Source organism: Sphaeramia orbicularis, chromosome 24, assembly GCF_902148855.1.
Source record: "Sphaeramia orbicularis chromosome 24, fSphaOr1.1, whole genome shotgun sequence".
Taxonomy (NCBI): domain Eukaryota; kingdom Metazoa; phylum Chordata; class Actinopteri; order Kurtiformes; family Apogonidae; genus Sphaeramia; species Sphaeramia orbicularis.
In genome coordinates this window covers 42,476,979-42,503,398 of record NC_043979.1, presented here as the reverse complement: position 1 = coordinate 42,503,398, position 26,420 = coordinate 42,476,979, and the positions used below count along the sequence as shown (strand labels likewise).

Below are 26,420 nucleotides of genomic sequence, written 5' to 3'. Positions count from 1 at the left end.
TCGCTCACCCCCATACCTCCCCAACTTCCTCACCTCTTCTCTCTCTGTCCTTTATCCTTCTCCTCTTATCACACCTCCTCTCCTCTCCTCTCGCATCACCTCCTCATCTTCTTTCCTCTCCGCACCTCCTCCACCATCTCCTCCTCCATATCCTCCTCGCTCACCTCCTCCTCTCCTCCATACCTCCCCAACTTCCTCATCTCCTCTCCTTCTGTCCCACCTCCCTCAGTTCTTCACTTTTATCATGTCATCTCCTTTCCTCTCCTCCTTTCCATCCTCCATCTCCTCTCCTCTCCTCTCATCTGTAAGTCGATCACTCATCACTTGTCAATAATTGATGCCGCTCTAATCAATAATACATGGAGGGTGACGGGGTCAGAGGTGGTGGCTCTGATCAGCTCAGGTATGCGGGAGGCGGGGCCTGTTATGTCAGAATGGGTGGAGTCTGGTTGGTTTCTCTTTGGAAAATGTGATGCTCCCATCAGACAGTCACATGGCCTCATTTTGTGTAAATGCAAACGAACGGGTGGATCTGGTCTGGTCTGTGGCAGTCAACTCTAGACTGGGACTGCCTCATCCTCATCTTCATATCTGTCAGGTGGGTCTTTTCATCTGTTTCCATCTGATTATGTTTGTTCTTGTTTCAGTTCTGAAGAAGATAAACAGACAGACTACATATTCCAAATGACTAAGATAAATTAGAATATACTGAGAACTAAAACAAAGACTGAAGAGAAAGTCATAGTGATGGACAGTGACCTTTATCTGACTCATGTGAGAAGTACAGTAGTGGTCTGCTCCTCTGAGATACACATTATAATATCATAACATTATGACATTAACATTTTAACATGATGAGATGATGACACTTTTGTCTTTCAGTTTCCTGTCTGATTTAATGCTCTCATTAGCTGAGATATGACAGACGTGATGAATCTGAATGAGTCTGCAGTGAGTGGAGCTTCAGCTGATGACGTGGTAGTGTTTCAGGTGAGTCTGTTTGGTGCGTACTGGTTTTGGTGGACTGACCCTTTACTGACTGGTTTTGATGGACTGTCCATTTAGTTATCAGTTTTAGTGGACTGTCCCTTTATTTTCCTTAGCAGTTTTGGTGGACTGTGTCTCTACTTTCTGTCTCAGGAACGTCTTTGGAGGACTGTCCCTTTGATCGTGGTTGAGCCGACGGATGGAGCTGAGGTGGAGAGTGGAGAGCTGCGATGGCCTCCTGATGATGTCACAACAGGTGGCCGCCATTTTCAAAATTAATTTTAGGAAAAGAAAAAAAAAAAGAAAATTAATTTGCATCTTTTTATTGTATCAAACAGTAAAGTTAGTAGGAAGTGGTTTAATGCTAACGTTGGTTGTTGTTTTACAGTAGCTAATGTTGATCAATATATGCTTTTAGGTTGAAATCAGGTCTGATGTTTTCTGTTTCACATCCAGGTGTACCTGTGGAGGAGGCGGAGCCAGAGCAGCTGACAGTGGGCGGACTTTGAATCCTGAAAAAACTGCCTGTTGTTACTTCTCAGCCAATCACTGAGAGGCTCTGTGAGACTAAAGGAACCAGTGGGAGGGGTGGGGCTAATTACATGTAGTGCCTCCTCCAGGTGAAGGGGCAGGGCCACTCTGGAGAAGATCAAACAGGTCGTCAGAGCCCAAAGGATTATGGGAAAGTCAGCTGATATGACCAGCTTGTAGACTCATGTACCTGGTGTATAATTATCAGTCTACCTGATCGATATAAACAGATGACTGGTTTGATAAGTGATGATGAGGTATATTTTACCTTCAGCTGGTGGATTTTGTACATATTTTCAGGTTGTAACTGAGAAATTCACAGTATCTGACTCTGGATTAAAGGTGGAAGCTTTTGCATATTCTTTTCAGTCTGTGTTTGTTGTCTGTTCATTTCTTTGACTCTGACTGGGTTTGTGTAACTGGTTCAACTGGTTCTGACGTCACTCTGATTTGTTTATGACTGTGGTTTTCTGAGGCTGTAGTTTGTTGTCTAATGAGTCATCTCAGACAGGACCGATGGAGCTAAATGAGCAGCTTCTACCTCTAATCATGAAGGACTGAAATGTCTGGAAGTCGACCTGAAGTGAATTCAACAGGTGAGAAATCTGTAAATACCCAACGACTCGGATCATTTTGACGACATGATGTTATTTCACTGTTTGACTGATCAGAGAAAAGCTTTACTGACACTAAAACCTGATTTATGGACATTTACAGACTGTATAGTTAAAAGATTTCAAAGACAGTGATTTGTTGGTTTTGTTTTAAATTAATCTCAGTTTTGTTTGATCATAAAAATGGACATGTTATTTAATCTCATTTTAACTCTGAATCACAGTAGTTTTTTTTACATCAGTGAGGTTGATCTTCTGAAGCTAAATGGTCATGTGTTTGAGAACATCTTGTGACTAAGAAGTGTGGATACATGTCAAGAAACGCTGTCATCCAGTGTGATGTGTAGTAGTAGACTAAATATTTACAGAATCATGCATGTGAACTGCTCTGACTTGGTGGCACAGGTTTTTGTGGTAGGACTGGATTCCTTTCAGTCTGCAGAGACACTCAGAAATCCATCACATTCAGAGAAATTTCTGGAAATAGTGAAGAATTTTTGAGAAAATAATAAATTTAACATGTGTCACACCTCTATATGGAATGCACAATGGAATAAAATATTGTGCTGTATACTGTATGATATGCTGTAGGACAGGGGTGCCAAATATACAGCCCATGGGTTAAAACCAATCCACCAAATGGTCCAATCCAGCCCATGGGATGAATTTATGAAGTGGAAAAAAAGCACAGAAGACATTAACAGTCAAGGGAGTCTTGAGAAGTTGTTTTGATCATGAAGTTAAATAAGTTATTTGTCAGTTCCTGAGGCCTGTAGCCAAATGTTTTCTGCCTTTGTAGATCTGCTAGGATCTGTAAGTTGTATCGTACACGTGTAAATGGGTAAAATATTGTTAAAATTCACTCATATTTCTTAAGTAATATCAGGTTGTTCAGATTATTCACATTTTATGTGAAAGGATAGTTTCTAAAGTTAAACATTTTCATGATGTAATTTTACTTTTTTGCATTAAAACAAAGAGAAACATATACCCATCTGAATCAGGAAACGGCACTTTCAGGAAAAAGTTTTTCTGGAATGTGTTTACAAACATGTGAACATTCAAAGTATCAATGACATATCAGTGTAAATGGAACCTACCCACTGAGATCCTCCATCGCTGAGCTGCACCTCACAACGTTTCCATTTAACACCATCTAGTGGACATTTAGTGGAACTACACTGAGTGTGTGACTTGACGCCTCACTGCTGCTGTAAGAACTGGTTCTGAAAACAACAAAAAATGGTGTAAAACAACGTGAAATTTACTGTAACAACAGTACCCACATTTTTAAAAGCTGAAGATCAGTATTAACTTTAGATAAATTGTGAATATGTACTTACAGATAAAAGAAGGACAGGGAATGGGGCTGGTGTTTCCATTCACTTTCAGTGTCTCAGTTGTGGGATAGAATTACATGATGGACCATCCAGCAGCTTCTTTATCACAAAACAATTGCTCCTTGAGTTGGTCTGTGGCCTGGATGCCACTGGACAAAAATCCTTGGAACTCCCCCAAAACAAAAAAGACCAATGGAGGAAGGTTTTTCCTTCTGTCCTGTTCTGTCTGTGAATTTGATAGGATCATACTTGGGTTTCTGTGGAGCTCCTTGGTTCAGGTTGGGGAGTGGGCTGACTTTCCTGCGTGGTGGATGAGTGGGTGGAGCCAACATTGAAGGAGGCTGAGATTCAGAAACTTGCAGTTTGTTGTGGTAAAGAGCAGAACATAAAGTTTTAAGCCTGTGGGCCAGACCAGTAAAATAATAGCATAATAACCTATAAATAAAGAGAACTCCAAATTTTTGTCTTTGTTTTAGAATAAAAAGGTGATGAAAATGATGAAAATTTACAAACTATGCTTCAGCAAAAAAAGTGAATTCCCTGGACAACCATAAACAACATGAAAATTTTTCAGAAAAATAAGGGAAATTTTAACACTTTTATGCCTCAATCTGTCATTTATACATGTGTATTACAACTTACAGATTGAAGTGGATCTACAAAGGCACAAAACATTTAGTAACAGACAGAATATTGTTAAAATTTTGGAATTTGTAGTTGTCATTATTTCTAAGTTATTATGGTATTGTTTTACTCGTCTGATCCACTTGGGATCATATTGGTCTGGATGTGGCCCTTGAAATTAAATGTTTTTTACACCCTTGACTGTTAATGTCTTCAGTGTAATTTTTGCACTTTGCAAATTCAGTCCATGGGCCAGACTTGAACCTCTGAGGTCTGTGGGCAGGTTTTGTCCCACAGGTCATATGTTTGACACCCTTGTTTTGACCTTTGTACTGTAACATTTAGGAAAGCAGAAATAGGCAAAAGATAAAAACAGTTTTCTGGAAGGTTACAGACTGGAGATCAGCCCAAACCAAGCAAACTAGTCCAGACAGAGAGTAAACATAACTTCAAAAAACAAGCAGAGAAGAGTCAAAAACCAAGAAAATAGCACTGGAAAGTCATGAACAGATGAGAAGGAAACACTGGAACCAGTTAATAGAAAAGGTCTGTAAAAGCATAATTAGGACTGGTCTGTTAACACACAGGAAGAGGAAGTAAATATTAAATTAAACCAGGACACAGTCATTAATGTAGTGTTAGACACTGAGAGGATTGTGAGCTGACGCTGTGTGTCACATAAAATTGGTTGTAATGAATTCAAGAAGTGAATGCAGATCTCAGCATGTTGTTGTGTTAGTGTGAAGGTTGAACTCTGCCATGGATCGGTCTAAAGACACAGAGGAGGAATCCCCTCCCTCTAAAAGCTCTCCGGATGAGGAAGATGAGAGCCAGACTGAAGCTCAAAGGTGAGATGAGCATTTGTTCTTAGGGTCTGGAGTCTGTTATACATAATCTCTGTGCAGTTTCTGATATAAAATCCCAGGACACTGCTGTGAATCCAACCCCAGCTGCCTCTGTGAAGGAATACCGACTGAATCCAACCCCTTCTGTTTGCTTTTGTCAGGATCCATCAGCAGAGGTCAGACTCTCCTGAACCCAGATGTGAGACCATGAAGAATCAATGGTGTGAGAATGATCCTCAAGAACCTCAACAACAGTAGGATGTCACATCTGACAGAAACACAATGACCTTCATTTTTAGGAGGCTTTAACACAGAATACAGGATTACACTGTTCGTTTTCTTCACAGAGTTCATGAGCAGATCTCAGAGGTTCCCAGTGGTCAGTCTCAACAGCAGCCTCAAACACAACCAGACTCCACATCTATGGTGAGTATGTAGGCCAAGAGCTCAGACAATGATGTTTCTCGAACTCATGAGAATAATAGATTGTGGAGTATAGTTTCACAACTGTTAAAGAATAGAAAAATACTATTGTTAAAACTGAAGATACATTTTGGTATGTTCTGGATCTTTGCAGAGACAACAGAAGCCGATACCCAAAAAGATCCTGTTGGACACTTTGGATGATTTAGAACCTGAGGACTTCATAAGGTTCAAATGGTTCCTGCAGCACAAGGACCTCCTGGGGGGCTTCAAATCTATCCCAAAACAACAACTGAATGATGCAGACAGAACAAATACACTGGATCAGATGTTGAAAACCTATGGCATATACACTGTTAAAGTCACCACACTGGTTTTGGTAAAGATAAACAGGAAGGATCTTGTGGAGGAATTATCACAAACCTCCTATGAGCCTGAAGGTAAGTCACTAGAAATGATGGAAAACTCAGAGAGAATCAACATCAGCTGTTTAGTTTAGTTTATTCATATCTTATGTTCTGATTTCATGCAGAGATTCTTACTCAGTGTCGGAGTGAACTCAAACGTGAAATGATAAAGAAGTATCAGTGTGTGTTTGAGGGCATTACTAAAGCAGGAAACCCAACCCTTCTGAACCAGATCTACACAGAACTCTACATCACCGAGGGAGGGGCTGCAGAGGTCAACGATGAACATGAGGTCAGACAGATCGAAACAGCATCCAGGAAACCAGACAGACCAGAAACAACCATCAAATGTAAAGACGTCTTTAAAGGATCACCTGACAGAGACGAACCAATCAGAACAGTTCTGACAAAGGGAGTGGCTGGCATTGGGAAAACAGTCTTAACACAGAAGTTCAGTCTGGACTGGGCTGAAGACAAAGCCAACCTGGACATACACTTTACATTTCCATTCACTTTCAGAGAGCTGAATGTGCTGAGAGAGAAGAAGTTCAGCTTGGTGGAACTGCTTCATCACTTTTTTAATGAAATTGAAGAAATGGGAATCTCAGACTTTGAAGACTTCCAGGTTGTGTTCATCTTTGATGGTTTGGATGAGTGTCGACCTCCTCTGGATTTCAACAACGCTCAGATCCTGACTGATGTTACAGAGTCCACCTCAGTGGATGTTCTGCTGATGAACCTTATCAGGGGGAAACTGCTTCCCTCTGCTCGCATCTGGATAACCACACGACCTGCAGCAGCCAATCAGATCCCTAGTGAGTGTGTTGACATGGTGACAGAAATCAGAGGGTTCACCGACCCACAGAAGCAGGAGTACTTCAGGAAAAGATTCAGAGATGAGGAGCAGGCCAACACAGTCATCTCTCACATCAAGACATCACGAAGCCTCTACATCATGTGTCACATCCCGGTCTTCTGCTGGATCACTGCAAAAGTTCTGGAGGATGTGTTGAAGACCACAGAGCGGGGAGAGCTGCCCAAGACCCTGACTGAGATGTACATCCACTTCCTGGTGGTTCAGACCAAAGTGAAGAACATCAAATATAATGGAAGATCCGAAATTGACTGGAGTCATGAGACTGTGGAGATGATTGAGTTTCTTGGAAAACTGGCTTTTGAGCAGCTGCAGAAAGGAAACCTCATTTTCTATGAATCAGATCTGAGAGAGTGTGGCATCGATATCAGATCAGCCTCAGTGTACTCAGGAGTGTTCACAGAGATCTTTAAGGAAGAGAGGGGGCTTTATAACAACAAGGTGTTCTGCTTCATTCATTTCAGCGTTCAGGAGTTTATGGCAGCTCTCCATGTCCATCTGACCTTCTTCAAGACTGGAGTCAGTCTTCTGGCAGAAAAATCATGGTGGTCCTGGTTGTCTAAACTCTTCAGAGGTAAACCAAATCAAACACAGTTCTACCAGACTGCTGTGGACAAGACCTTACAGAGTACAAATGGACACCTGGACTTGTTCCTGCGATTCCTCCTGGGTCTTTCACTTCAGACCAATCAGAGCCTCCTTCGAGGTTTGTCGACACAGATGGGAAGTAGCTCAGAGACCAATCAGGAAACAGCTGATTACATCAAGAAGAAAATCAGTGAGAATCTGTCTTCAGAGAGAAGCATCAATCTGTTCCACTGTCTGAATGAAATCAATGATAATTCTTTGGTGGATCAGATTCAATGGTACCTGAGTTCAGGAACTTTCTCCACTGATGAACTGTCACCTGCTCAGTGGTCAGCTGTGGTCTTCATCTTACTGTCATCAGATAAGGATCTGGAAGTGTTTGATCTGAAGAAATACTCTGCTTCAGAGACGGCACTTCTGGGGCTGCTACCAGTGGTGAAAGCCTCCAACAAGGCTTTGTAAGTATGAAAGATGTTGAGTTAATTGAAGATCTTCTTACTGCTATTTCTGAAAGAGATAAACATGTAATTTATCCTCAGGTTCAATGGCTGTAACCTCTCAAACAGAAGCTATGAAGCTCTGTCCTCAGTTCTCAGCTCCCAGTCGTCTCATCTGAGAAAATTGGACCTGAGTAACAGTGACCTGAAGGATTCAGGAGTGGAGCTTCTTTGTGATGGACTGAAGAGTCCAAATTGTGCAATAGAAACTCTCAGGTAAAATATAAGATGGCATGGCGTTATTCACAAAAGATGCTTTTGAGCTTCTTTTTTTAAAAACTGTCTTGAACCTTCACAACACTACTGAAGCTAATATTTACTCGTGTATCCTTTTTTTAGGCTGAGTGGATGTAACCTGTCAGAGAGAGGCTGTGAAGCTCTGTCCTCAGTCCTCACCTCCCAGTCCTCTAGACTGAGGAAACTGGATGTGAGTAACAACAGTCTGCAGAATTCAGGACTGGGGATACTTTCTACTGGGCTGAAGAGTCCACATTGCACACTGGAGACTCTCAGGTCAGATATGAGTTCTTGATGCCATAGGAGTCATAAAGGATTTTCTCAAAATTCACTTCATCCTCACAACAATCACAGTAAATATAAAGGTTATTGTTTTCTAATGTATACATTTCTTTAGGTTGAGTGGCTGTAACCTCTCAGAGAGAAGCTGTGATGCTCTGTCCTCAGTTCTCAGCTCTCAGGCCTGTAGTCTGAGAGAACTTGATCTGAGTGAAAGCAGCCTTCCAGATTCAGGACAGGAACTTCTGTTTAGTGGATTAAAGAGTACAAACTGTACACTGGTGACTCTCAGGTCAGATTTCAGCTTTTGGCATGATTCATGAAAGAATTTCTTGAAATTTGTTTAAAACAATACTTCATAACAATCTTATTCAATAGAAAGGACAATGTTTTGCAGTGTTAGACAATGGTAAACCCTGTGCAGGACTACTGGACAGGTTCTCAGTTTAAAGGCTCCAACACCAACTTCTACAGGGTCTTACCCAAATAGAAGCACCTACTGTTTAAGCAGATGTTCAGCAGGAGAGCTGAGGATCCTCTGAAGGCCACTTTTATCCGTGATAAGTCCCAAATGACAATTCCAGTGAGTCCATAAGATTGTCTTGGCAAAAATGTAAGTTTGAAAAGGAAGTCCCATAAATACAGGAGTTCATCTTCAGAAGTCAGGAGGATAAATCTGAAATAAACACTACAGCCATTGCAGTCTTTAGAATATAAATTAATAAATTCTATATAAATCTACATAGTTATGTAATGTAATACATTTCTTATGATCAGTTCTCTGTATTGTTGATAAGCTGAAGTCCTCAATTGTCTCCAGAGTCCAATGGTGACATCCCACAAACAGTTTGTAGATATTTCTGAAAGCTGAAGTCCTAAGCCCCTGCACAACTTTCCACTGTGAGGTCTAAACTTTTATCCTCTGTGGTGATGATTACCCATTCACTCTTCATCCAGGCTTCCAGCTTGTTCACCACATACCTCTGAGGGCTAGGTAACCTCTTTAGCAATATCTTGTCTAAATGAGCTGGTCATTTTCTACCTTTGGTCGATGGTATTTTTTTAATTTCATGAAATGTAGACACACAGGACATTCTCATACTAATGAATTTGCATGATAACAACACTTATCACCTTTTATCACTCTAAATGATCCAAGCAAATCAGATTATATGTCTTATTTATAGCTTTGCTCTGTGTCCATTGATTTTATCCTAAAAACTGTGTATCATAACTATGTATCCCTGAGTATTTTCAAGGATCTCAATAGTTTTTTACACTAACATTTACATCTCTTTAGCCTGAGTGGATGTGACCTGCCAAAGAGAAGTTATGAAGCTCTGTCCTCAGTTCTTAGCTGCCAATCTTCTAGTCTGAGACATTTGGACCTGAGTAATACTGATCTGCAGGATTCAGGACTGGAGTGTCTGTTTGCAGGGCTGGAGAGTCCACACTGTACACTGGAGACTCTCAGGTCAGACTTCATCTTTTGGTTGTGATACGATCCATAAAAGAACGTCTCGAAATTCATTTGTATTAAAACTTTGCTTTGAACTTTTGCAACAACCCCATTGAATATAAAGGTTGGTGGATGAGTTTGACCTGAAGAAATACTGTGCTTCAGAGAAGGCTCTTCTGACTCTTCTGCCAGTGGTGAAAGCCTCCAATAAAGCTCTGTGAGTAGAAGGAGTTGAGCTAATTGGAGATCATTTTAACACTGCCCTGTTTTTCAAAGGCACAACAATCTTTTATTTGTCTCCAGGCTTTGTGGATGTAATCTGTCAGAGAGAAGCTGTGAAGCTCTGTCCTCAGTCCTCAGCTCCCAGTTCTCTAGTCTCAGAGAGCTGGACCTCAGTGAGAATGAGTTTAAGGATTTAGGAGTGAAGAAGCTTTCCACTGGACTGAAGAGTCCAAACTGTGCACTGGAGATACTCAGGTGACATGTAGTAACTTTTTCAAAGCATTTTTCAGTGTCAGTTATTTTTTGTGATTTTTTTTTTCTAAAACATTGTGCCACTATACATGTTTTGTTTCCAGACTGTCAGGATGTCTGATTACAGAAGAAGGCTGTACTTCTCTAGCCTCAGCGCTGAAGTCCAATCCCACTCATCTGAGAGAACTAGATCTAAGTTATAACCATCCAGGAAAACAAGGAGTGAAGCTTCTGTCTGTTCAACTGGAGGATCCACAGTGGAGACTGGACAATCTCAGGTATGGACACAATTCTGGAGGTGGAGGTGACTATCAGCCAGGCAAGCATAAAGCAAATGAGAAAGGCAATGGAACACTGGCCTCCAGGAGGTTCTGGCAATCAGAACGCTCCAGAAGGATTAGTGGTGCTTCAGCCACATCAAATAGGGATATCAGGAGATGAAAATTTTTTTTAGGATCTCCTCATTCCCAATAACATACCTTCTGTAGAAACAGCAGGGTCTAGAGACTCCGAGGAGGACACACACAGCACTGTTTCAACTATATGGGGATGAACCTCCTCAACCTTCCTTAAGATCTATAGCAGGTTCCTGAAGAGGACAGTATGGCTGTTCACATTCTGGAGGGACAATGAGAGAGGTTTTTCCTGTTTGTAGAGCAATGTTTTCCTCCAGTGGGTGTGGAGAGGTTCACAGTACTTTTTCCAAATGGTTCATAAGTGCTTTGTGGATTGAGTTGAGGAGTCAGGAGTGAAGAGTTTGGTCAGTAGGAGGAGCTCAGAATAGAGCCAGTGCTCCTCTGTATCAAGAGGAGCCAGTTTAGGTGGTTCATCTCAGGATGCCCCCTATATGAGTCCCTGGCAAGGTGTTTGATATTCAACCAGGAGGTGCTGGGGCAGACCAGGACATGGCCGGGATTATACGAGAGGACATTGATGTCCCCCTGAAGGAGGTGGGGCTGTGGAACCTGACACCTGGATTGGACAAGAGGACAAAGATGGATAGATGTTTTAATACAGACACATTCATTGCAAAGCTGTTTTCATTTATAAAATTAGAGAATTATCATCAGACAGTGGCATCAGGTGGACAAGTGTTAGTCATCCCCTGGTCGGTACAGAGACTGTTTTGTTGTGTAGAATCTACAAAGGTACAATGGTTCATAAACTTTGTAAAATTATTACTAAATTGGTTTGAATATTGTGCGTTTCCAGAGTAGATGGTGGAAGATTGTATGTTTCTGTTGATGTTTATATTAAACAAACTGTCAGGATGCTGGTTACTTTTCAGATTCTTCTGCTGATGCCATCTTTGAACTGCTGTTTGGACTCATGTTGGATAGAAAATCATTTTGACTGTTTCTTCCTCCAGGCTGGACCATGGTGGACCACAGAGGTTAAAACCTGGTCTGAGGAAGTGTAAGTGTGGAACTAATTTGATCCACGAGAACAAGTTTATAGATGTATTTATCGACTCAGACTTTACTGCCAACAGAATGTGTCACTGTTCTACATCACTGACATGTTGTTAATCTGGAAAAAAAACAGAATAATCCTGTTAGGGTCCGATAATAAACCGTCTGTTTTCTCTTCATCAGATTATTGTGAACTCACACTGGATCCAAACACTGCACATAGAAACCTGATACTGTCTGATGACAAAAGGAATGCGGAGTGTGTGGCAAAGAAGCAGCCATACCCTGCTCATCCAGACAGATTTGAGTACAGACTTCAGCTGCTGTGTTCCACTGGTCTGACTGGTCAGTGTTACTGGGAGGTGGAGTGGGTTGGACGGGTTTTTGTAGCTGTAACTTACAGAGGAATTGGCAGGAAACAAAATAGTGCAGACTGCGGATTTGGATACAACAATCAGTCCTGGAGGCTGAAGTGCTCTGATGTTTATGGTTACTCTGTCTGTCACAATAACATGGAAACACCCCTCCTACAGTCCTTCTCCTCCTGTGATAAAGTGGCAGTGTATGTGGACTGGCCTGCTGGATCTCTGTCCTTCTACAGAGTCTCCTCTGATGATCTGATCCACCTCCACACCTTCAACACCACATTCACTGAGCCTCTGTATGCTGGGCTTGGGTTTGGGTTGTCTGGTGCAATACATCTGTTTGACATAAATGAAAAACCACGTAAAAGGCAGCGTAGACAAATGAAAAAATGTGATGACAATGAACGATAGTTTAATGACAAACATGATGGAAGACACGTGACAGGATGATGATGTAACAACATGAACATAAATCAGATGAAACTAGATGAACCAGACCAGATCAGAGAAAAGCTGTGATAATGATTCAGTTCAGTGCTCACATCAAAAACTGATTTACACATTAGAGTGAAGTTAATGTTTTTCATTATTTTCAGTCAGTTTGATATGATGTTTGATAGTCTTCACATTCAATTAATATTACCTGAGGTTCAGTTCAGTATAAATGTCCTTCAAATTGCTGAACAGAACAGGTTAAAAAAAAAGTCTTCAAAGGCTGACTGAAGAATTTTATTCTCAGAGGACATTTCAGAGCCTGGACATTGTCTTGAATCAGTGCTTCTACTCTTGCACTTCTATGTGGACTTCTACAGGAAGAAACTATATGTGAATTTTTACATGTCTGATTTCCAAGGCTCTAGAACACTATGCCCCAACATATCACATGTTCACAGTCCATTGATCACTTTAAATCTCTTTTAAAGACGCACCTACTGGCAATAGCTTTTAATAGGTGACTTTTGTTTAGATACTATTTATCCTATTATTGCATATCTGTTTTATTAGTTTTAGTTTATCTTGTATATCTATGTATTTTTACTAGTTTTATCACATCCTGTATTTTTATCTATATCTTTGTACAGCACTTTGGATCCTTTGTGTTGTAAATGTGCTACATAAATAAACTCGACCCTGACCTTCTTTAATCTGTAAATCAACAACAGCAGCAGATGCATGGAAGTCAGTTTATTACAAATGACACAAAGAAATCCTGTAATGAACATGAGTCCAAATATCTGCAAATCAAATATCAGTAAATGAATAAACTGAGGAGGGTTTACAGCTGCAGAGTCCTGTCAGTTGATTGGTTGCAGGAGGTCACATGTTCAGATGTATTAAAAAGGTGAAACATACATGTTTTACAGCTTCTCTGCTTTGACATGCACTGCATGAAAGGAAACTCAGTACATTCTGACAGCTGCAGAAAAACACCCAGTAAGAAATAGGTCTGAATGACAGATGTGACTTCGCCTCTGATTCACCTGTAGTCACACAGAAAACATGCACCTTTGAAAATAAGAGCCTCAAACTGTCACATGATTCAGACTTACATGGACGTAAATCTGTTCCAGTTTACATAAGGGCTGTAAGGTGAATTAAACCCCGCTCTTTGTCTGACAGGCATTACTCTCCATAATAAAATAAATACTTGATGTTTTACACTGAAATGACAAATTAAAGCAGTGTTATATAGAAGAGGTTTCTACAGGAGATTTAAAGGTTTAAAACTATTAATCAGATTATTATGCAACTTGATTATTTAATATAGAAACAGCTGCTCTGACTGATGTGTAATATTTCAGACAAACAATGGTGGAGGGAGGATTGGGCGATGCTTTAGATACAAGTGACAGAATTCTAAACTGAATGTTTAATGGATAATTTGAATCTGCTGAAAATACAGACCCATATTCTTTCAGAAACTCAGTAGTAAAACTAAACTCCACAATATTAATATCATCTGTGGATGAGAAACACTGAGAATAAGGCTGTTTTTGCTCAAATGTAACTCAGATCTGTTTTTAATGAAGTAACTGTATTTCCCGAAAATGTCCAGACAATATGAAGCACACTTGAAAAGTTGCAAAAATGAACACACCAATCATGTGCATTTCTATAAAATGACACAATAATCTAGGCTGCACTGTGTCCAATAGGTGGCACTGTAGGCTACATTAGACATAGACCTAATAAACAGTAGAAGAGGCAGAGATGGTGTTTCCTTTTTTCACACATAAGACAGAGGAATAATATGGTCTTGGAATTTGGAAAATCTGGGAAGATGCAGCAAACAGCTGATCAGTCAGCTGCAATTAAATGTTTGCTACATCACAATTTATTTCGGTGTTTCCATTTCTTCTACGTGCATTTACTCTTTGCAAATAAAAGCGAGTTTCTGCAGATCTACTTTTGTATGTGGTACATTAATGTGAAGCCTCATGCAGGTATTTTACTTTAACAAAAATGAATTCATTTCAAAGGTGAAATGAATTAAACATAGACACAATTCCACACAGCAAGAATCTCAGAGTGGAAAGTGGAATATTCAGTGTTAAAATTGGAAGCCTATTGTCTATCCTCCAAACGAGTATTAGAATAGTTGAACATTTGGTCCAATTTGGATAAGACCCTTGTATCTTTGCAAATGTTGAGGTGGTGGGGTGGGGAGACCTACAACATTCATTGTGACCTTGTAGACATCTTCAGACCTGGCCTCATTTTGGAAGGTGAGCGAACCTTAATATTACTTCATGCTTTCATGGTGCATTGGTTGAAAATGGCAAAAACAAGACATATGTTGCATATTCAAACCAAAATGGTGTACTTCCTGTTGGGTTTAGGGTTTAGCTCCAAAAAAGCGTCTAGACCTGTTAAACAAGTAGACGAAATTTGGTACGTCTAAGTCTACACATTTCTACAGGGCTCTGCTGATCCATTTTACCACATCCAAGTTTTACCACTTTGGATCTTTCATGAGTTTTAATTATCCTCACAGACACAGAGGGCATTTGGATTTGGGCTCTATGTGATAAGTAGATACAGTCAAAAAAAAAACAAAAAAAACCAAAAAAAACAAGAAATGACATCAGTAATGAAACAAAAATAATGAGGTCTTAACAACAAATAAGGCTGAGATTGGAAAAAATGAACTTTTACCTCCATTAAGTCCAATTCTCCAACTTGAAGAGGGACTAAATACAGTGTCATAAAGACTTACTATTGAACTACTTGTATCAGACTCTGCAGCTTTGTTTTTATCTGTTTAAAGTGTTGTTACACAGCAGTAGTGTTTTATTGACAGTACTCATGAATGCAGCGTCCTCTGGTTTCCTCTGAATGTTCTGCATGTCATCATTCAGCAGGAGAAAAGTTGAGACATGAACACAACAGTCTGAAACAGTCTGAAAGCGAACGTGGTACAGCTTCTGTTCACAGCTCCGGCTTCTTCAAGAGACGCCAGATCGTCGAGTGTCATTCGTTATAATTCAGAAAGGCGATGCGTTTAAGGACCATCAGGACTTTACATTTCCTTTAACATGGAGCTGATCTGTGGTTAGCAAATAAAAGATTCTCTGACATTCAGCGACATTCAGCGACAGCAGATCTGAAGCAGTTTCACAGCGACAAAGAAAAGTCTAACATCTCTGACACATTCAGTCAAGTAAAACGTTACATATTTTAACATTTACAAGTGAAGCTTCTCCTCAGAAATAAAAAAAACACAATCTATCATCCCTTTAAATGCAACAATAGATTATCAAAGCACAGTTTGTCGATACAACATCATCAGCAAAGGGTTTGTAGCTTACGTTCAGTTCAGCTTGTGCGATGTGGAAGCAGTTCTACATGTCAGGTCTTCACGGTAAATGACTGGATGACGGCTTCAGTCTGGACGTTTCTGAGCATCCAGACCTCCTGCAGACAAATGCCACGTTGGCCAAAGCCACATGAGCATCCAGTAACCATCACGCAAACCAAACACCACCAGATCCTGAACTCTGGTCTGGGAGGTTTGGTTTAATGTTTGGTTTGGAGGATCTGTTCAGGTTCAGGTCTGGACTAGTCTGGATTACAGCCAAAGGTGAGGTTTATTGTCAAACTATACACTTATCTTTAGTCCTTAGGGTTTATTGTGTTCATGTTCTCAGTTTTTATGTTTTTGTGCTGTGTTTGTTTTCTTCTAGTTTTTTTATACATCGATTTCATTTTGTTGCATCTCTTTCTTTGTTGAATTAAGTCTTGAGTCTTATTCAACGGAAAGAAAATGAACAAAAATCATTCACTGTTCAACAAAAATCTGAAGTGAAGGAAACATCATATATGAACCAGTTGAACTTTACACTTATTTACATATTTAGATGTTTGTACATTTTTCTGTGACGATGGAAAATTTGTGGTATATCATATATTAACAGTTATGTAACATTAAAGTCATTAAATTCAATGCAGAGGGGTTTTTTTGTCATGTTTTATAATGAGTTTTTATTTCTGAGTGTCTATGACACTGCATCTGCTACATTATCATTATCTTGTTCATATAACTCTACACATTATGACTGACTAGTTGTTGTTTCTCTGATCATGTGACAGGAATAGATTCTATTTTAAAAACCTGAAACAAATTTACATAGTTTTAATTTTTGTTCAGGCCTCTGAGGCACCGGAATAAAGCAGCATCAAGTCCATTTCACATCAATGTGAATGGTGGAAACATGTTGATCATCTCTTCACAAACACTTAAACGTCTGTTCAGGCTTTTATTAAGATCGAAGTCTATGGAGTCACGATGGATGAGGCCCAAACTTCCAAAGGCAGAAGAAACACGATGAAAAACATTCTACAAAGAGAAACTGATTGGAAAACAGTAAGAGAACTGATAAAGAATAAGAAAAGTAGGACTGAACCAAACCAAAAACTGATCCAGAACTGGTCCAGACCTGAAAGACTGACTACAGACCTGGTGGAAACAAACCGAGCCTGTTTCTTTGTTTTCCGGGACTTCATCATCATCAGGTCTGCCGGTGAGGCTGCAGTGGACGTGGATGCTCAGGTTCGGTCCACAGGTGCTACGTTAGCCGCTCAGGCCATGTAGTGGCCCCCGTCGGGTCCACGAGGTGGTCTCTTGGTGCTTTCATTGGCGTTGGAGGTTGAAGGGGTTCCACGGGATTTGGAGGCAGGTTTTTTGTCTTTGGAGGAAACTCGAGTCTGGCTGAGAGACGACATCCCTGCAGCGGCCGTCTGTAGACTCCCACCGGGCTCTACAATGGTGTTTATAACTATGGCAACAAGAAGGGGACATTACTCTTCCAGACCAAGTCCCAGTGGACCACATTCAGAATTGATCAGTAATAATGGCAGAGGTCGAATCAATGGGGATGTAAACATTGAGTATACTAGAGTTATTAACTGAAATGTCTAAAGACCAGAAATAAAATGTGGAAAGACAAAAACAGCAGGGTTAAAACAAATATTCTTCTACTTTTAGTGTTTTTAGATGATCAGTAACACATTCAAAACACATGTGCTGAACTAAAACAAAATATTTTATAGATTTTTTTTTACCACAATTCACCTGTATTCTATTATCTATGATCTATTTTAGCTGTCATCCCAATTTTCATACAAAATATCAATCTCTATGCTGATGATACTGTTCTTTCTGTCACTACAATCTGATTAATTGCTGCTTAACAAAGACTAAAGACTAAATATTACTTAAATACTGTTTATAAGAATAATACTGATTTCAACATCTCTGATTTTTTTACTGGGTGTCACCAGTTGTTGCCTGATGATATCAAATGAAACCTGCATTTACCTTCGAGCTGCCTCTGGACTCTCCTCAGCTCTTTAAGGATGGAGGTAATTTCCTGCAATATGAAGCAAAAAAAACAACACATTAAAGTTCACAGATACAAGGTCTGACTGCAGCTCAGAATAATTTAAGACTTTTCATCAGAACCTTGTTGGAGGTTTTCAGGATGGGGACTTCATTCTCAGCGTTGATTTTTGCCTCGATCTCCTCCCAAACCTCCGCCTTGTTCTGGAACAAAACCCTGAGAACAGACAAAGGTATTCCAACATCAAAATGAACACACTGAAACACCTCTACAAAGCCGAATCAGCACCTTATGAGGTATAATACTGGACCTACGCAGTAAATAATGGGTCGGCAACCTTTGCAATCTAAAGAGCCAGAAAAAGAAACACCAAACTGTCTGGAGCCAAAACGTACCCTTATACCTTTCTTCAAACTGGTGACTGTTTAAGAAGCTCTTTACGATCAGTTTGTACAGAAAATGTGGAGAATAAATCAAAGTTTCAGTGAATTTACAGAACTACAAAGAAATGACAAAACTATAGAAAACAGTGATATTTGTCATTTTTTTGTTGGATGCAAAGATCAACTGGTAAGTGAAGGCTTTCTTTGCAATGGAGAATACAGATGAATACCTTCAGTGTTATAAAATTAAAAAGTAGTCTACTTTTGCTACTATTACTGTTTTTTTTATTAATTTGGAGTAGAGTCTATAGTTTTACAACTGCATAACATCAGAATCGCTTTACTTCTATGGCAAAATGTGTACAAAAAAGTGAACTTACAGATATGCAAGTGTGTACATGTGTACATATATATACATATACATACATACATATATATGTGCATGTATGTGTCTGTACACGTATTTTGTTTGAAGGGTATTTATATATTTTTGTATGTAAGTTTATTGTGTCTGGCAGAATATACATTTAATGAAGGTCCAGTGCTTGGGGTGGGTGGGAGAGCAGGTAGATAGGCTGTATGTTTGTGTATTTGAAAATTGAAAATAAAAAAGACCTATATATATATATATATATATATATATATATATATATACACACAAAAAAATAGTGCTGTTCATTTCCACATGGCTTTTGACAAAGTTAAATTGAGCCACTGGAAAAGGGCCCAAGAGTCATATGTGGCCCTGGAGCCACAGGTTGCCTACCCCTGGAGTAAATGATGCCAAAACCTGCACAACCCCCAAACCATGAGACAGGTTTTAGAGGTTGGGATAATCTAAATATCAAAATAAAACTCTCCTCACTTCATCTTTTCAGCCAGCTGCTCTGTGTTCTCCCGGATGGCCTGAGACAGCTGAGACACTGGATTCAGCATCAGGTTGTCCAGAATCACCTGGAAGGGGTTATTACAAGACGGAGAAATATGATGAGCTGAAAGGAGGAGGAGCTTCATCATGACAACAGCTTCAACATAAAGAAAAGCAGCTCCCAGCAAACCAAAACTAACTGCAGCAGTCACAGTCTCCATTACTTTCTCTGGGATTCTGTCAGCTGTTAGTGTAGGATACGTTCACACTGGATGCTCTGCTTTGGTTTGTATCACCTAATGATGTTTAAGCCTCAGTCTAGAACCTGCTTAGATTTTCCTGAAATGGACTGATGTAACATGGACCCTATATTTTTCATTTAATGACTGAAAATGTCCAACATTTTGAGTGACAAAGTTGAAATAAACATGATAACCCGAGGAAAGAATATTTAGTCACTTTGATGTGTCTAATTCAGAAATATTATGAAGCACTTAAAGATTAATGAAGTTAACGATTACATTTGAGTAATATACAGTTAAAAAACGGATGTAAATGTATTCCTGTAGGAACGGTGGTTACATAATGTTCTAAATGAGACTGAACTGTGCATTATATCAAACAAATGGAATTACACCACTAGAACAGAATAAATCAAACAAACTACCTCATCAACTGCCATTTAAAAAGTGTTCTACCTGGTTCAGTTGGTTTAATTTTATTTCGAGCACATACAATCATCAGATAAGAACCATACAACATGGTTAAACAAACTTTTTCAGTGCTCAAAAAGAAGTGGGAAGAAGCATAACTTACAAACTCCCACCCCTTTTTCACAAACTAATAATTAAAGTAATTCTGCTTCCTTTGCTTTGTTTACACACTTTTTTTATATATATATTTTTACAATAACACAAAACATCCATACAAACCATTCACATACACTTTTTTAGTCACCTCGCACAGAATCAGATTTGCATTATCAACCTTTTTTTAATATAAACTATAATATTTATTTGCACTTCAAGTATTTACTACAAGTACAATCATTAATAAACGTGATAATATCTCCTTATCATGATAGCCTGTATTAATTCATTAATTACAAATTGGCAATACACAGTAATCTCATATTTTTATGCATTCTTCTATATTATAACTAGATATTCACATATTACGATAATATTCTGTTTTGTTATTATACTGGATTCATACATCCTTTTAAATGCATGTTTATTATTTTCAGAATTCATAACTCACTTTTTTTAAGTTCTTTCCAGTTTCATGTATTAACAGGGTTGATTCCTAATATTAAATATTTTCCATTTTGTGAGTATTTATTTGACAAAGGGCCAAATCCACTAAGGAAATGTGCAACCGCTTAGCCGATCAATCAGTGTAAATACTGTATGACAAAGCAAAGGATAGAATTCACCACAAACTGTGTTGCCAAGCAGATAGCATAATGGTGCATCTGCGCTATTTACCTGGATTTAAATGAGGGAATATTTATATGTTTGGAGAAATAAATCTTGTTGCAAAAATCCTCTAATCCACAAAAAGCAGAGCAAATGTTCATGTCAATTCAACTGCAGACACATGTTCAATGTCTCTCTTTTTCTTCAAATCTTCAAGTTGTGATGCTTGAATGACAATAAATTAATGTTTAATGATATTATGTGAAATTTTAAACCCCATACTGGGGGGAGATCTGGTGAGTCAGGGCTGATCCTGGACATTCAGCTATTCAAAAAAATCCTAACAGTGCAGAATTAGAAACACCCAATGTCATAAACCTGGGATCTGAGTATAACAGAGGCTGACCAACAGCAAACCTGACCTCAGACCCTGATGATCTGGTGTTTAGGACGTCACTGCTGCTAAACCCTTTGTAAATGTGTACACTTTGATGAGTGTTTCAGTAGATATTATTATAGCCTTGAAATATTGGAGAAGCAAAAGGGATGATTGTGAAGAGATTTATGTATGAATCTGTTATCAGAATATCCACACAATAGACTTTTTGCTTGTTTTGCTCCAACACACAGGTACAATATTCTGTAACATTAGCATAAAATCTGTTGCAAATAGGACTTTTAAACTGAACAGATTTTGAGCGCAAATGAGATGAGTATTTGGCCTTTAGTCTATGGTTTTGGTTTTCTCCTTGCTATTTTTGTACGATAACCTTTTAATCTATAAAACCAGTGATGAGATGCAGCCTTAAAACACATTTAATAAATAGAAATGTTCTCACTGACTCAAACAACTGTTGCATTAAAAGTTTTTTTTTTGGGGTTTTTTTTGCATTAAATGTTAAATTCAGGTCCGGACACACTGAGCTGCAGTGTGAACGTAGCCTCAGTGGGTTTAGACAGTGACCTCTTCGCGGTTCCACGGACGGCGCTGCTTAGAACCGGGCTCGGGCTCATTCATGTTTGCGTCCAGGTCCGAGAAGGTAGCAGAACCTGGAGGAACCTTCTGGTAGTTTAAACTGGCCTCAGGGATATGCTGGACCAGCTGGAAAGAGAGTAGACGGTCATCAGACCAGCCGAGCGGTGAAGGTGGTGCTCCGTGAACGCATGCACCGAGTCAACATGCAGCTGCGATGGTGGAGGGCAACAGTGTATGCAGTGAATTTTAGTACTGCTGGGATTCAGCGTGTTAACAACAACAGGGAGGCGTGGGAGTGCAGGAGGATCCTATGGACCACCAGATCCAGCTCCATGAACTGTCCCAAAGTCCACTAAAACCAGTTCATTCATGGTGCAGGACAATGGAGGATTATTAACGACAAAAACACTCAAAAACCACAAAATCAAACAATTGCCATAATTAAATGTTTCCATCGGTTGTAGCATATGTTCTGGTGATCAGATCAGAGTAAAGATATAAAATGAAGTCAGGAATCAGTGTGAAAATTAACCTGATTTCAGCCCGATGGGGTTTAGATTTGGATAATTTCAGTGTGGTAAAGGTTTATATTAAACTGGTTTCAATCAGGTAGGAGTCTACCTTACACTGATTCTAGCTGGGCATGGGTGCACATTAGATTGATTCTAGTCTGGTAGAGGTTTAGATTAGACTGGTTTAAGTCAGGGAGGGACTTATATTAGACCAAACAGTTGCTGGTTTATGACTCTGCAGATTAACCACAGCTCAATCTGTGCTAATTAGTAGTTTTGTCGTCAATAATCTTTCATGTTGAACAATTCAAACCCAAAATCTGAGATCAAATGTGCTTCATAACAATCCAACACCAGTCAGAGGGGAGTGTTAGGATCAGTGATGGGAGGGGCAGGATGGGGAGAACCAATCACAGAGCAGGATGAGTGATGAGTCAGAGTCGGACACCTGAGATGGTCGAACCCCCAGTAAATATGGAAAAGATGGCGTCTGTGCAGCAGAACAGAGAAATGAGTCATGAGAATCCAAAGCACGATGGAGGAACCTGTCCATCAACCTAAACGTCTCCCAGTGCATTGTGGGTACAGTCAATATAAATGATGAACAGCGCTAACAAAGGTAAAACGGGAAATCCAGATGGTCAGTGTTTATGAAATTACGTTTTGTCTGGTCAGTGTCATTAAAGGAAATTAAAACAGTGTTGGCACCACAAAAGCTGAATCAAACCTTGAAAAGCAAAATTACTAATAAATGGATTTACAGATAAAACAAACTTTATTTCACATTTCATAGATGGGACCTACATATATAGAAAAATGTTTTTTAACTTACATCTGATGTCATTCATCCTTGCATTTGAACTTTTTTATCTTCTGTCAATCAAGGCTTTGCTCATGATCGATTTAACACCAATTGATATTATATTTGTTTGACGTTCAATCAGAAGACTCAATTAAATGATATAAAACTCACAAGATAGTTTCTCTGTTCGTAGCATGTTGTGGTTGCAGTTCTGTGTTTATTTTGCGTTTCCTTTTACTTTCTCTTTATTTACTTTATAAATAATATCCAATTATGACAGTTCTTAATGTTGAGAACTGGTCTGCATTTCTCAAATTGAGGATCAGGGCCCAAAGTGGGACGTGGTATTCTTTTAATTCAGTCATAGAAATGTGTACTTTGGATGAGCTTATAAATGCTGACAAACATGACAGAACAAGACAAAAACGTAAAAGACAAAAATGATGCAAAGAGGAGACTTTCAGAGACAGTGAAAAGTCGTATGTTTGTGTTTTTTAGTCCTGAAAGACTATGGTGCATTCAGGTGCACCACAGAAACCTATGCTCAAATGGCCAAAAAGCCGGTAAAAGCACAAAAGTTATTATTTTTTAATCATATTTTTCTTTATTTTAATACGAAAAATTCCTATGTGTCTTTCCCTTCTTATTCTTTCGCTACAATATTTATAATAATTAGATACTAAAATCAACATGTCTGATACAAAGTTTTAAAAACTCCCTGAGAGTACCGCTTTCAAGTTGTTTTACTACATTTTTTCATCATTAGATACTAACATCATACTCGATAAACATACATTTTGTTTTTATGTATGTTTTACAATTTGCCAATGAGTCATAAAGACAATGTCGAATTATATGAGGAAATAGATTCAGCTATACCATGTCATCAATATGATCTCTACAAAAATCCACCTTTTATCCTAATACACACATAATAATTAGTCAATTCCTCCATGTAAAATTAAATCTGCATATGTATTTGTAAAACTAACTCCAACTGGAGAGAACTGAAAAACCAAACGAAAAAACCTAAATTCATGAACATTTCTATAGTATTTCTATAGTCTGTTTTCATTGTCAGACACTGTAATCAGTGAGGGATTATGGGAGATGTTGGCTGTATCCTACCTCCTCCCGGGCGGAGATGGTGGAGGCCGGTGTGTTGGGAAGTGATCCAGGCGATGTGGTGGTGCCCATACCGGAGCTCGGCGAGTCTCCGTCCCCGGCTACGTCGTGGATCTCCTTTGCAAGGATGGCCAGGTCTTTGGCCAGATCCTGACTGAGTCTGCAGGGAGAGGAAGGAGGTCAGGAAGGAGGTCTGGCTTCACCTGACACCACAACCAGCCAACAGCAGTTTATTGGTTACAGTCAGTTAAGGTGCATCGGGCCCAGTCCACATGCCTAGACCTGAACCTTGATGAAAACCTCTGAATGTGAACATCTGAACCTGGACTTAGCCAGATTCATCTAAAAACCTTTGTGATGTAGAGTTATAAAACGGTGACTTTTTGTTGGACTGTTCTGGAAATGCTGAGTATTTCAATGTTAGGATTCTCTGAAGTGATTTATTAGGATCCCCAAACATTTCATAAGATTCTGCATTAAGTTTGAGTGAGACAAACAAGATTTGGTAGAAACATGCATCATGTCCAGATATATAAAAAACAAAACAAAAACAGGAAGTCCACCATTTTCACTGTTTTTGACATTTCCAGCACTTGCATGGCTTAATTGACCCAGGTGACTTCACATTTGGTCAGTCATGATAGAAACTTAAGAAAATTGTCCTTTTTGCTTAATATTCGCTGTGACCATGCAGTGATGACTTTTGATGTATATTTACAAAAATATTTAAAGAGCTATAATTTTAATGTAAATCATTCAATTTGTCCCATTTTCTCATGTCACATCTACATGTAAATATTGCATTGCAGTCACAGTACCACTCACCAGTGACAAACATCACCTGAGTGGATTTAATTTGAACCTGTGTGTTCTTATGACATACAAAGAACACATGTTAAAAAGCTGCTGCTATGATGTCTCCCTTTACTTTTAATTATGGTTGGGATTCTGTTTTTCAAGAATAAACAAAAAGGTTCATTTTCTTCACATGCCTATAAATATGAAAACCAGTGAGTTCAGTGACATACAAACCTATTTCCAAATACAAAAACCTGGAGTATTTGTTAAAACATTTAGAAAGTTGTGTTCACATGACTTTATCTAACAAATGTAAATGTAGTTTTATATGAAGGAGACCTGGCCATATAAATGTCATATTGTGCGACTGAGACTTATCTTAGAGGAGAGATATTTTGCTTTTTTTTAAACAGAATTATGCATTTTAAAACAATTCCCTGTGGTCTACATAAACTGGAAGTACTATGCTTGGGTCTGAATTCTTCATTAATTCAACTCCACAGGTCCATTTTCAACTCTATTTCTGAGTAATGGCACCAGAAAGGTCGCTTTGAGCGCTGGCCCTTTAAATGCAAATGAGTCACTTCACGCCCCACCCCCTCCAGGTTGTTGATCATGCTTTCTGTCCAGTTCAGCCAATTGTGTTCATTAATACAACCAGCAACTGAATATTTTAGGTAATCGGCTCGAAGTTTGGACATATTTTCAGTTTTTACTACAACCGCTGGAGCTGACAAACAATTATGCCATACTTGGAGAAATGTTCGTCGGAAGTCTTGACCTTATATGTGAAAATGTCTTGATGTAACTAGTGATAGACATAACAAATTAAGCAGGAATTGAAACGAACTGTAGAAATTTACCCGATTTTTGCCAAAATGAATATAAAAATAGCTTTGCAGCACCTGGAGGGTTCAAATTCAAACTTTTTAAACTATTAGGGTCCAAATACACAAATAAATGTACCAAAGACTAATAAAAGTGGGTTTAGCAAAATATGACCCCTTTAAAATGAATCAGTTTCCTTCTAATACTTAACATTTATCTAGTAAACTAAACTATACTTTGGGTTTTTGTAAAAATGTTCTGTTTTAAAAGGTCACAGTCACCCTCTGAAACTTATGGCTCCTGTAAACCACTTTAAACTGAGAAAAAACATAAAAATACAGTTCAAAAACATACTGTCAATGAACGTGAAAAGAAAATACATATATGTGAATAGAATTAAAGTGTTGTGCAAACAGCACAATGTCCACATGGTTGCACAGCATGACATTTAACACTAAAAACTGAGAAATGACAAAGTGATAAAAGGCTCTGAACATTTAAACAGGACACATTTTTGATGATGCGAAATTATCAATATGGAACAAAACAGACAAAACAGATCCTCAATGATCCGGACTCTACACAGACTACATGTATCGGATGTGTTTATGTTTTTACTTAGCAATCTCGGCGCTGTGCGTGGACCAGTTCTGGTAGGGGTCCACATCATTCTGGTCCTCGTCCTCCTCGGTTTCCAGTGAGACAGACTTGGAGCGGGTGGGGGCCGTCCTGTGTCCACGGGGAGTCTGGGACGAGGTGGAGGGATGGGACGAGCGCTTGGCTTTAGGGGTGCCGGTGGCTGACTCAAATTCTTCCTCAGAGGAGGAGGAGAAGTCCGAACCCTTCTGCCTCCGACGTGAACCTGGAAATATGGTCAAGGTTTTCATTGGGTTGGGAGCTGAAACTCAGCTCCT

General features: G+C 39.2%; 2 protein-coding genes across 7 annotated transcripts in view; one reads left to right on the top strand and one right to left on the bottom strand.

The window, feature by feature from the left end:
- Positions 1 to 352: 352 nt before the first annotated feature.
- Positions 353 to 15,143, top strand: LOC115415553 (NACHT, LRR and PYD domains-containing protein 12-like). Of its 6 annotated transcripts, none has more exons than XM_030129157.1 (18): positions 353 to 598; positions 883 to 990; positions 1,141 to 1,243; positions 1,444 to 2,114; positions 4,843 to 4,944; positions 5,103 to 5,195; positions 5,289 to 5,367; positions 5,519 to 5,804; positions 5,897 to 7,691; positions 7,773 to 7,946; positions 8,070 to 8,243; positions 8,365 to 8,538; positions 9,547 to 9,720; positions 9,830 to 9,922; positions 10,009 to 10,182; positions 10,284 to 10,457; positions 11,549 to 11,595; positions 11,775 to 15,143. In XM_030129157.1, exons 5-18 carry the CDS (start codon positions 4,856 to 4,858, stop codon positions 12,365 to 12,367), a joined length of 4,119 nt encoding a protein of 1,372 aa, XP_029985017.1. In that variant the 5' UTR covers positions 353 to 598; positions 883 to 990; positions 1,141 to 1,243; positions 1,444 to 2,114; positions 4,843 to 4,855; the 3' UTR covers positions 12,368 to 15,143. The 6 variants fall into 6 exon arrangements, with proteins under 6 accessions (XP_029985017.1, XP_029985014.1, XP_029985016.1 ...); XM_030129154.1 differs by having other exon boundaries at positions 4,836 to 4,944; XM_030129156.1 differs by having other exon boundaries at positions 4,820 to 4,944.
- cep170bb (centrosomal protein 170Bb) overlaps positions 13,127 to 26,420 on the bottom strand; it is a 28,647-nt gene continuing 15,353 nt past the window's right edge. The window contains exons 14-21 of the mRNA XM_030129153.1: positions 26,125 to 26,368; positions 23,884 to 24,040; positions 22,402 to 22,443; positions 21,430 to 21,567; positions 19,045 to 19,133; positions 17,919 to 18,012; positions 17,775 to 17,826; positions 13,127 to 17,232 (exon numbers count right to left, since the gene is read on the bottom strand). Of these exons, the coding sequence (XP_029985013.1) occupies positions 17,036 to 17,232; positions 17,775 to 17,826; positions 17,919 to 18,012; positions 19,045 to 19,133; positions 21,430 to 21,567; positions 22,402 to 22,443; positions 23,884 to 24,040; positions 26,125 to 26,368 (1,013 nt within the window). The 3' untranslated portion in view covers positions 13,127 to 17,035. The remainder of the gene's footprint in view (positions 17,233 to 17,774; positions 17,827 to 17,918; positions 18,013 to 19,044; positions 19,134 to 21,429; positions 21,568 to 22,401; positions 22,444 to 23,883; positions 24,041 to 26,124; positions 26,369 to 26,420) is intronic.

Coding starts and splice junctions, on each gene's coding strand:
- LOC115415553 (XM_030129157.1), top strand. CDS start 4,856: ATGGATCGGTCTAAAGACACAGAGGAGGAATCCCCTCCCTCTAAAAGC. Junction 4,945..5,102: donor AGCCAGACTGAAGCTCAAAG/GTGAGATGAGCA, acceptor TGCTTTTGTCAG/GATCCATCAGCAGAGGTCAG. Junction 7,947..8,069: donor TGTGCAATAGAAACTCTCAG/GTAAAATATAAG, acceptor TCCTTTTTTTAG/GCTGAGTGGATGTAACCTGT.